Source organism: Hyaena hyaena, unplaced genomic scaffold (assembly GCF_003009895.1).
Source record: "Hyaena hyaena isolate Hyena2069 unplaced genomic scaffold, ASM300989v1 scaffold_42, whole genome shotgun sequence".
Lineage (NCBI taxonomy): Eukaryota > Metazoa > Chordata > Mammalia > Carnivora > Hyaenidae > Hyaena > Hyaena hyaena.
In genome coordinates, this window is record NW_024080674.1 from 5,041,792 (window position 1) to 5,053,523 (window position 11,732).

The 11,732-nt window shown below is 47.8% G+C and overlaps 1 protein-coding gene across 3 annotated transcripts in view; it reads right to left on the reverse strand.

The window, feature by feature from the left end:
• ARFGEF2 (ADP ribosylation factor guanine nucleotide exchange factor 2) overlaps positions 1-11,312 on the reverse strand; it is a 95,719-nt gene extending 84,407 nt beyond the window's left edge. For 2 of the 3 annotated variants that reach the window (XM_039229978.1, XM_039229977.1), the window contains exon 1: positions 11,050-11,308. In XM_039229978.1, the coding sequence (XP_039085909.1) occupies positions 11,050-11,170 (121 nt within the window). In that variant the 5' untranslated portion in view covers positions 11,171-11,308. Of the gene's footprint in view, positions 1-11,049 lie in introns of all 3 variants that reach the window. The other variant, XM_039229979.1, reaches the window with a different exon arrangement.
• Positions 11,313-11,732: the final 420 nt, after the last annotated feature.

Consider the following 11,732-nt stretch of genomic DNA (forward strand, 5'->3'; position numbering starts at 1 on the left):
GGGGGCGGGGGGGGGGGGGGGGGGGGGGGGGGGGGGGGGGGGCAGCCTGAGCTGACCTACCTATGTTTTGACAGATCAACCTGGCAGCTGTTTTGAGTATAAAGAAGAGGATGGCCAGGGCAGAAGCAGGGAATCCAATCAAGAGGCTACTGTCAGCAACCCAGGCAAGCAGTAATGGGGGCATGGACCAGCATGGAGTCCGTGGGGGAAGGTGAAGTATCAGAACCATATGAAAGTCTCATTTCTATAGGCTGGAAATGGCCAAATAGTAGTATTTCATATGGCCGGACCTAACGGCTGGCTTCTGGGTATATTTGGATAATATAGTGTATTTTTCCCATTAAAAAGAGGCAGAAAAAGAAACGAGGAAAAGGTATGTGGAAGGGGGCCTCACAGATAGCTTGACACAGCTTGGTGTGGTGGAAGACAGGAAATAGGTTTGAGATTCAGGAAGAACTAGGTTAAAGTCCCGGCATGGCCATCTATAGGCTGAACAATGCCTGTGGGGTTAGTAAGCCTTACTGGCTCCTGACTGCCAACTCTAAAAAACGAGGATGATGAAAAGCAGCCCCCAGCACAGACTGCGCCCAGGCCACTGGTGCAGGTACGTCTCTTGAAAATCCCATGAGAGAGGTATTGTCAGATTAGTAGCTAAGGCAGGGTCTGGGCTACAGCAGGTGGTCAACAGACTGACAGTTCTCTTGCTTTTTTTCTTGTAAGAAGAGTCAGAAACAGAGCAAAACCTCTAGTACTGTCAGTGGGGCCCAGCAGAGACAAGGCAAAGAAGAAAATGAGGGGCCAGTACCAATACCCAGGAAGCCAAGAGCACTCCTATCCCATAACTGTTACACAGGTGAGGAATCTGGGCACACAGCCGAAGTCACCTGCCCACCATCACAGCCACCAAGTGCTACTGCGTCACACGCAGGCTGTCTGCTCCAGAGCCAATACTGCAGAAGCCTCAGTGAAGGGACAGAGGCGGCGGCTGGGTGAAGGAAGAGGAGCATATGGTAGGGCACACCTGCTCCGGTTTATTGCTCCACATTTTAACAGGCACTGCCTTCCCAACGGCCAACTGGGCAATCAGCAGCCATAAATGAGCAGGCTGGAGAGGAGCCACACCTGAGTGGGGTGGGACAGCTTCCACTGAAGAGCCCCACTATCTTGCCAGGAAATCCCTTCTGGCAAGGCTGCCATCTACCAACCCCTAGGGTCAGACCCCTCCCTCCATTCATCAGTGACTCTAGCACTGAGCCTCTACTCCACTCCCAAGCTGAGTCCAAAAACGACCCTCATCAACCTCAATAATACCATCACAGGTCAACACACCCAGAGACGCTCCCCCCCAATAACCCTGCAAAACTTCAACTCTCCCCACATGTCTGACCTGCCACACATCCCTGCTTCCTACGCAAACCAAGGCTACCCTCAATTCCTGCAACTTCTCCTCCAAGGACCTCCTCTCCTACTCCAAGCCAGTCTGGGGAGACCGGTCACACTCTGAATCTTGTCCTTATGTAGAACGGTGGCACTTCCAGCTCCTTCCTGACCCATGCCCTCCATCTCCTTTCCTTCCTGCTGACCTACTCAACTGCTCCTAGCAGGGCCTTTCTTTGGCCTGTCAGATCTTGACAAGGCCAACACCTTAGCTTTCCCCTTTTTTCAGTCCCCAGGATGGGTCCCTGTTATCAGAATGGTAGGTGATCAATAACCGTGACTCTCTCTGACCTTTAGTCTTTAACTTCTTGGCAAAATCCCAAGCTTAGATTATACTACCGTCTCCTTCTGACCTGTCTCTGCCTAACAACCAGACCTTTGACAATGGGGCAAGCTGGAAGGGCCGGAGAGCCGTAATTATCAACCAGAAATGGAACCCGAACTAATGCCCGGTGAGCCCATCTCCTCTAACCTCCCCAAACTACGGCTCCTTTCTCCGCTCTTCTCAAACACCCCCCCCTCCCCTCCTAACTAAGCACCAGTCCTAGTCTTCCTCTTTACTCATCACCGTGGAGTGGTCGCCTATTTCGTGCAGAGGTCAGAAGCCGCCACAGGAAGACTTCCTCAGCTTCCCGTCAGAGAACCTACCTGGTCTGCACCCAGAATCCCACTCTCCTGCAAGAAGACCGGCCCATCCCTCCTGCTCTACAGTGGCCTATCCCTACCTGCCTCTCGGGAACCTCACGCTCTCCGTTCTGTCTAGAATCTGATCACTTCGCACGGTGCTGGGTCACAGCCACTGCCGTCCATACTGCTCCAGCTCCTACCCTTCCTCCCACCTCACATCCTTCTCCACACAGCAGCCAGAGGGATTCCCTTAAAATGTAAATAAGATTACATTTGCTTGGAACAGATTATCCATAACCCTTATGATGTAAATCAGATTACATCTGCTCCTTTGCTCAGAACTTTCCACAGGCTTCGCATCTCACGCTGAGTAAAATCCAAAATCTTGACCTTGGCCTCCAAGCCTCCGTCAGCTCTGGCCCCCTGCCATCCGTCTGATCTCACCTTCTACCACCCTGCCCCCCGGCCTGCTGGTGGCATGTTCCTGTCTGAGGGACTTTGCAACTGCTATTCCTGCTGTCTGGAAGGCCCTCCCTCCCCCAGATATCCGCAGGCTCACTCCCTCACTTCCTTCAGCTCCCCGTTCCAATGTCACCTCCCCTCACCACCCAAAACCGCCACCTCTACCCCACCTGCTTCACTTTTCCACTTTACCCTGGTTTATTTTTCTAATCTCTCTGCAGTACTTACTGCCCTTGACATATTATTTATCAGTTCATTTGTTATCTATCTTCCCCAGGAGAGCATAAACTATGATAACAGAGACTTTTGTCTGTTCTGGTCACTGCTGAATTCCCAGCGCCTAGGAATTCCTAGGCAGAGAGGAGGCACTCAATATTTGTTGAATGAATAAACTGTCCTTTCTCTCTCCTGCATTATTAACCTCTCACTCAATTGGCTCCTTCCCAAGTTTAAACCACTAAATAAAGAAAAGATAAAACAAAAGAAACCTTCCTCACACCTCCCTCCTCCCCTTCACACCAGAGCCAAATTTGGGGAAAGAGATGTCCATGCTCACTGCTTCTTTCCTCACCTCCTTTCCACACACACCCTGGCCTACTCCAGTCTGGCTTTCACCTTCACCGACTGTACCACCAAAGAAAGTCAAGCCAAGGTCACCAATGACCCGCATGTTTCTCAGTCTGATGGACATTTTGCGGCTCTACATCCAACCTGACCTCCCTGCAGCGCTTGACCTTACCCACCTCACCCTCCTTGAAATGTTCTCTGCTTCTGTCTTCATAGGCATGTGTTCTCATCTGCCCTCTGCTTTTTGCCCCGACTCCCCTCTATGGCCTCTGCAGGCTGCCTCGTCTGCCCAGCCAGGCAGGGCTAATCCTGAGGTCCAGGTGGGGCTCCTCTGGCTCTTCCTCTGTACACTCTCTCCCTAGGCCACCTCATCCTCACCAACACTTTCAGTTCCCACCTAGGCTCTCCTGACTCCCAAACCACAACCTCCAGCCCAGGCCTGTCTCACGAACATCAGGCTCGTACGTCCACCCGCTGCCTACTCCACCTGTCCAACTGGATGCTCAAAGGCAGGAACATCAAGTTCCTGCTCAGATCAACCTCCTGCTCCCACACTCCTGCCTTAGGGAACGGCACTGCCATCCAGCCAGTCGGGTGAGTCAGAAACTTAACAGCCAGCCTTCCCAACCCGCTTCCTTATCCAAAGTTCTCATCCAATCCATCGACAGGTTTTGTCAGCTTCATCTTCATGCGCTCGCGTTGCTGGGCTTCTGTCCTCACCACTCGGAGGCCAGGCACCAACATCTCTCAGCCGGGTGACAGGAACCGCCTCCTCACTGTCCCTGAGCAATCACTCTGGTCCTCCACTAAAATGTTCTCAACACAACAGCCCACGAGATCCTTCCAAAACACAAACCTGGTCATCATGCCCCCTTCTCCCCTGTTTACTACTCTTCAGTGTTGTCTCACTGCTTTTGTTCTGAAAATCAAACTCTTCACCATGAAGACCTTGGGGTCCTGCATGGCGGGGCCTGGCCACCCCCTCCCACCATTTTCTCAGACACTCTCCCCTTTCATTTACCATGCTCCAACCACACAGTGGCCTCTTTCAGGTTTTTTTTTTTTTTATTAAAAAAAAAATCACAGTTTTTTCCTATTTTGAGATAACTGTAGAAACTTTTTCATTTCCTTAACAGTTGTACTCCTCCCTGCCACAGGGCCTTTGTATACACTACTTCCACACCCTGCCAAAATGCCTGTCACCCCAACCTGTTTCTTTTTTTTTAAAGCTTTTATTTTTAAGTAATCTTCACACCCAACATGGGGCTTGAACTCACAATCCCAAGATGAAGAGTCACTCTACTGAATAAGCCAGCCAGGAGCCCTGCCCACCTACTTAATTCTTATTTATAATTCAAATCTCAAGACTTCCTCAAGGAAATTTTCCCTCACCCTTTTGTTCGCTCCCCTGCAGAACCAGGTTTCTCTCCTTCATAGGACTTTTTAGGTTAGCTTTTTTTTTTTTTTACGTTGATCCAGAGGATGTGATCCTTGGAATAATGCACTTCTTCCCCATCCACTGCAAACTCCATGAGAACAGGGTCCTTGTTTGTTTCCCTTGCATCATGACACCAAATGTGACACCCAAATAAATATCTTCTCAGTGAATATCACCCTTGTTTAGTCAACAAACGGACCATATAAAGAACAAATATGCACTAACCAACCGCTCCCTGGGACTGAGGAAAAATTTAAGAATTTAACAGCACAAGAAGACTGTTCTCCCCACAAATCTATAAAAACTTAACAAAATACCTTTAATAAAATAAAAGTAAAAAGACTTATTTACAACCAGGACAGTAGACCGAAAGAAGCTCCGTTAGGAAGACTCCAGGAATGAGTCAAGGTTTTCTAAGATAACCTTGTTGGAAAGAAAGTCAAGTATTTTCCTGGCAGGCCCCCTAAGCCTGGTGAAATTGGTGAGGACTAAATACAGTTCTGAGCTATTTATATAGGAAACTCCATGTACTTGCTGATTAAGTACACGTTTTCACAAGTCTGCTCTTTTCCATAAAGAATAGTCTTACTGTTTCCCCCAGCACTGCTTACAGAGTCTCCCCTGAGATTTCCAAGTCCAGGACAGAGCTCTAAATTCATCCAACTGCCTGCTTCACCAGCATCGAAATGTCAAGAGACTAGAAAAACATCCATAAACCAACTAATACGGGAGGCAGAGAAGACCAGGCATTCAGTTTCTTCTCCTTTAAATATGGTTAACACTGGTGCCTCTAAATTTTAGCAGGTCATCTGTTAGGTGACAGGCGTGTTACTGACTTTACTACACTGGTTCACTTAACCTTCACAATAATCCTGGGACAAAGGTATTACTACCTTTAGCATTTCAGGAAACTGAGGCTCAAAGAAGCTAAATCACCAGCCCAGCATCACGGAACTAATCAAGAAGCAAAGTGAAAGCCCTCAGTGAACTTTCTGCCAATCCAGTAAACAAACAGTTTTCAATAATCAAAGTCCAACTTTTAGATGCTGCTTCTAGGCAGATGACCCCTTCCTCAAGAATCATCATAAAGCTTTTCAACAAAAAGTAACCTGTCAGGGTCCCAGATCCTGGTATTTCTCAAAACATTAATCTGCACCACGTGTAAACAAAACGTCTCATCAAAACACCAGAATTTGCCAAAATTAAAGGCTTTCTTTTGTATTTCAACAGAAAGCCTTACTTTATTTGCTATGACAACTTAGGGATGGTTTTTATATTTTTCAAATTTTGCACTTAGGTTCTTCCTAGTGGCGAGAACAGTTATTTTGAACACATCAAAATCAGAATAACAACAACATCATATGGAGGACAAAGCGATTCACTGTTTATCATATGGACGTGTAAATGCTGAATTGTTTTTTGCACGTTAACATAGAACTAAGATCTGTGAGCACACTCCCTGAACTGGCTTCTTCCCAAGGACTCTTAAACCCATTCAAGTTTTTTCTACTTTAAAATAATAAGAAAAACCCTCCCAGGATGCACATCTCCTGCCTCCCCTTCACACCACAGCCAAACTCTGGAAAACAGTTGTCTGTGCTCACTATTTCCTCACCTCCCACTCATGCTTCAACCGTTCCATTCTGCTTTTCTCCTTCACTGCGCCACCAAAACCGCGCAGGCTAAGATCACCGAAGGCCCACAGGCCTCTCGACCCCATGTATGGAGCAGAGTGGCAAATCCAAAACTAGATTTTATGATTTGTATGTGAGGACAGGGCACGTGTTATATCTGCTTCCCACCTGGCTGTGCAGATGTGGGCAAGATGCTCTCCGGACCTTGGTTTCCCTTTGCCTGCTGTACCCAAAGGTGGATACCGATTACATGTGACACCCCCGGAACTAATCAAAGGCAGTTTACAGCTGACAAAGAGAGAGATCATAAATCAGAAAGCTTAATAACTCAGCTGAAGCTTATGGGCCATCAGCTCTTTACCCTCATTTCTTTCTTCCCATTAGTTCCTAAACTAAAGTAAACCGGAGAGATATATATACATATACATGCAGCAAAAAGCTGTCATCTTTGTGACTACAGGCTTTCAAATATATCCCCAAATTCAACGATCTCTCGAGCTCTCTATCTCTGATCTCTCTATCTCTCGACTTACGGAATGCTTTCACTTAATGAAACTTCAAAACTTTACGGCAGTGCAATTACCATTTAAAGACTCCATTGAGTACTTTACATACAATAACTTTCCTATGGAGAAGCAGCACAGCAGGACAGTAATGGTTCGGATCCCGGGCTCCGGGGCCAGCCTGCAGTGTTCCACCTAGGCTCCACTGCTTCCTGGGTGAAGGATGTTGGCCGACTTGCCTGGGCCTCAGTGAGGATAAGAACAGTAAGAACCAAACTGCAGCAAAGCCCATGGCAGGGTGCCTGGAACCCAGAACTGCTCAGTACATGGTAGATATCAATAGTTATTACATAACATGTGATTTTAAAGAGTCACTCAGTTGTGTGATACTGATGCGTCAGTGTAGCTTCCTCATAGTAATAAATGCTCCTCTATGGCGAGGCGAGCCGCTAACGGGAGAGGCAGTGCCCGTGTGGGGGCAGGGAGCAGATGAGAATTCTCTGTACCTTCTGTGCCATTTCGCTAAAAACCGAAAACTGCTCTAAAAAAGAGCCTATTTAAAAAAAAAAAAAAGAAATCGCTCTATTTCATACGAAAACCATACAGATATGTTTGCTATTCTTTTTATATTTTCTTGATAATGACGAAGAATGACACCGAGTAATGACAGAGCACTCGGCCCGTACTTGGCACTCGACGTGGACTAAGTTACGAAATAAGATAACGCATCTCTTATCATATAGAGATGAAAAGACTACTGTCAGAACTCAGTTAACGTTTTCCATATTTCCAGACAAATTTTTCCATACTCCATTTAAAAACACCCAGATTATCTTGTCAAGTCTCCAAACTCTAGGATTTATAATTTTTAACTCAGTAATATATTTTAAAGAGAGATCATGGCAGAAAATGGCCCTCATGACAGATATGAAAGGGAGGTTTAAGACTGTATGTGTGTGCCCCAACAAGAAGGTGAAGCGTTCAAGATTTTGAAGACACACCAGTGCTTTGGGTTTAAAAAAAAATTTTTTTTAATGTTTTATTTATTTCTGAAAGTGAGAGAGAGAGACAGCGTGAGCAGGGGAGAGTCAGAGAGAGAGGGAGACACAGAATCTGAAGCAGCCTCCAGGCTCTGAGCTAGCTGTCAGCACAGAGCCCGATGTGGGGCTCACACCCATGAACCATGAGATCATGCCCTGAGCCAAAGTCGGATGCCCAACCGACGGAGCCACCCAGGCGCCCCACACCAGAGCTTTGTTAACAAGGTAAAGAGCAACAATGTCCTTGGGGTGATGAATACTCTTACAGGCTATTTTGATACTCCAGAGAAAGGCCGGAAGGGCACAATCCTCTAATTGGGCAGTCTCTACCTACTTATGCATTTGCCATTTCGTGCAGATAAATCACTGAGATTAATCCAATCCTGTTCCATCCTGATCATTGCCGCTTTTACAAGGGACAACCCCTGTCTTCACGGAGCTTTAGCAAGTTAATACTCCGATAAACACAGCCTCCTGGTTGTGTAATTACATTCTTATTTATTGCATCAACAAACCAAATAGAGCAATAAGTCATTCCTGAAGGAGGAACCAATGGAGGTTAAGACCATGAGGCTAGAGCCCTGAGCATCTGTGGTCTGTCACAGCTTAAACTAATAATAAAAAACAAGAGTAAGCCTTTACAGAGCACCTACTATGTGCCAAGTTCTTTGCACATATCAACTAACTTCATCTTTACAGTAACCCAATGAGGAAGGTATAATACCTGTCTAAGATCACAAAGATAAGAAGCAGAAGGCAAGCGACTCGAACCCAGGCAGTCTTGAGTCCAGAAAACACACTCCTAACCTCCCTACTCTGCAGTCCCTGCAGCCCTGATCCCCTCCCCCAACACACTACAACAGACGGAAGCCTATCACGGCTGCTTCCTGTAAGTGCTCTCCATCATCTAAGCACGTCAACTTTGGGCAGTCATTTATGGTTCCTCTTATCAAAATTAATGATAATCTATACACGGTAATCTCTAAAAACGCTAGCCACATTACAAAACTTCTTATGCACAAGCTCACACACAGGCTTGTCTCTGGGCACAAGACTGCCTGGAGATGCAGAGTGAACTATCAATTACCATGTACTTTGCTATAGGTTTTCTACTGTTTATAAATAAAAGCAGTCATTTCTATTTAACAGCAATGACACAATTACTCTTTAAAAAATGGCCAGTTTGACTCAACACTGTGCATAGGTTCCCTATAATAGTTCCTATTACCAACTTGACAACAGTGATGAGCCGCCATGTTTATTTGTTGCTATCCATTTAACCTATGGTTAGATTACTTCTTAGATAAGTTACTTCTTACAATTTCCTACTAAAACATTGAACGTGCATTCCACAACTTCTGAATAAAGATATGATCCAAAAACAGCTCAAAAGCTCTCAATGTTATGACCTTTTATGACCCATAATACAATTTTATAAGTAGGTTGCAAAATTGTGCTAAACAATTTGGTGAAAATGTTGTCTTCTGAAAGAGGAATGAAAAATTTTCTGCCAAATAGCTACTTTTAAATTTCTGCAACAATACTCTTTTTTTCTTTTTTTTTTTTTTTTAAATGTTTTATTTATTTCTAGGAGAGACAGAGAGAGAGAGAGAGACAGCATGAGCAAGGTAGGGTCAGAGAGAGAGGGAGTCACAGACTGAAACAGGCTCCAGGCTCTGAGCTGGCAGTCAGCACAGAGCCCGACGCGGGGCTCGAACCCACGAACCACGAGATCATGACCTAGCGAAAGTTGGACGCTTAACCGACTAAGCCACCCAGGGGCCCCTCTGCAACAATACTCTTAAAGTAATATTGAGAGGATAGACTCCAGGCAGATTTCATAATGGAGTTCTAAGTATTGGGCTTTTGCCTAACAAACTGCTTTGTGGTGCTTATCCTGCATTACTGATAAAACAATATCCAACAATTAGCCTTGGTTTTCTGAATAGAAAAGCTTTACAAACCTAAACCTCGGTAAATTCCTCCACTGATCCTGGATTTCACAGGACTAACATCTGTTTCCGGATTATCTAAGCAACTACAACCTCTCAACCAATAGTTCCTGACCCTTGAGAGAGTCTCAGACCCTTCAGAGAATGGAAAAAATCACGGACCTTCTCCCCGAGAAGTGCAAAGTTCACAAGCTCGTTCCTAGGCCCCAAGAGAAGAATCTCAGTTCTGTACCTTACAGCAAACATAGCAAGAAAAGTGATGGCAAGTACAAACTCTACAATAGAAAATCAAACTTTCCATTTACTCAATTTGTTAGGAAAAACAGGTCTTTTTACAGACGTCAAGCCAAAGGCATTGGGGCAGAGAACTGGCTTGAAGCCAGGCTCTGGTCAAATGTATCGATCCTCGACATCCAGAACTCTTCTCCTGAAATTTCCCATGGTGGACACTTCTTGCCTTTCAGTACTCAGCTCAAATGCCACCTCCTCAGAAAGGATTACTTTCTTGACACCCTATCAAAAGCAGTCCGCAGACCTTTTTTTATCATATCTTGCCCTTTTACTCTCACAAAAGTATTTACCAGTATTTAAAGGTGTTTCCATAGTTTTAGTTTCCCCGTTTAAAGTAAAAGCCCCAGAAGGGCAAATATCTTGCCTGTCTTGTAGTGCCCATCACAGCGCCTAGTGGACAGTGGGCATTTGATAAATATTTCAATGATTAAAAGACAGGATGTTGATGCTGTAATCAACTACCAAGGTTTTAGCTAGGTATGAGTTAGAGTCCTCTTCCTCTTGCCATAATCCGTGGGTCCATTCAATCAGCACCTACTATGCGTCAGGAAGGGCTGCAGTGAATGAAACAGACGAGTCGTTTTTTAGCCCTCAAAGAACCTCTATTTCAGCAGATCTCTGGCACCCACCTAAGAGGTGTGGGGTATGACGGAGTTACGGGAGATCCCCAAATGAAAGGAAACATTCTCCAATCCGGGACTCACAAAGCAAACCTCAGGGGTTTCCCTAAGCCATATGAGCTGAGCACTTGCTCTGCTCACACGGGGGAACCCTAAGCAGGTAAAGGAAAAACTTGGGGCAAGGACTACTGCTCCTGAGGGCAGTGAGGGGAGGAACCAGGAAACAGGACGGCAAGGTGTCGTGGCAAGAGTCCTCCCTGGGCTGGGAGGCTGGACAGCTGGCGCTGGCTGTCACTAACTTGCTAGGTGACCTTGGGCCAGTCCCGAGCTGCCTGGACATCAGTTTCCCCGGGGTATAATGAAGGGGTCGGGGGAGGGGGGGATTCGAGGTCGGGGGAGGTGGAGACCAGGAGGCCGGGCGGGGTAACGGCCGGCGTGGGGAGGCCGGCGCGGGGCCGGGCCGGGGCGGCTCACCCACCGAGCGCCACCTGGCAGGCCCTGCGCAGCTGGGAGTGCTGGGGCCGCTTCACCTCCTTGTCGGCTAGGATCTTCTCCAGGGCCCGGGACACGAACATGCTCTTGGTCTGGCTCTCCTGCATGGCCCCGGCCCGGCGGGGGCTGGCAGCCCCGCGGGCGGGCGGTGCGAGCAAGCGGGCGAGAGACGCTGCGGGCCCGGCGTCCCGGCCAGCACCGGCCGCGTCCGTCCGCGCCGCCCCGTCAGGAAGCGACGCCGCGGCCCCACGGCGCCGCCATGTTGGAGCGCGTCACGTGACCACGTGACTGGCGGGGCCGCTACGGCCGCCGAGCGTCCGTCGACCCCGTGACCCCGGCGGGGCGGGGCCTGCGGCTGGGGGCGGGGCCCGGTGGGAGAGGAGGGGAGGGGCGAGGGTGGAGGACGCATGGAAAAAAGGTGGGGGAGGCGAGTGGGAGTGGGTGGAGGCCCGGGAGGGACAAAGGAGAAAGGTGTAAAGGAACACGGGTGGGGAGTCGACTGAGGTGCTGGGGTGAGGGAGAGAGGAGGCAGGAGGAGGAAGGTTTAGGAGAATAGCAGAGACGAGGGAAGCGAGAGCGACGAGATGGGGATTCACCAAACACAGGATTTCTCCGTGCCTGTTGGCGAGATGCACACCGTCTACCCACCCTTCCCAACACTGCAGTGCA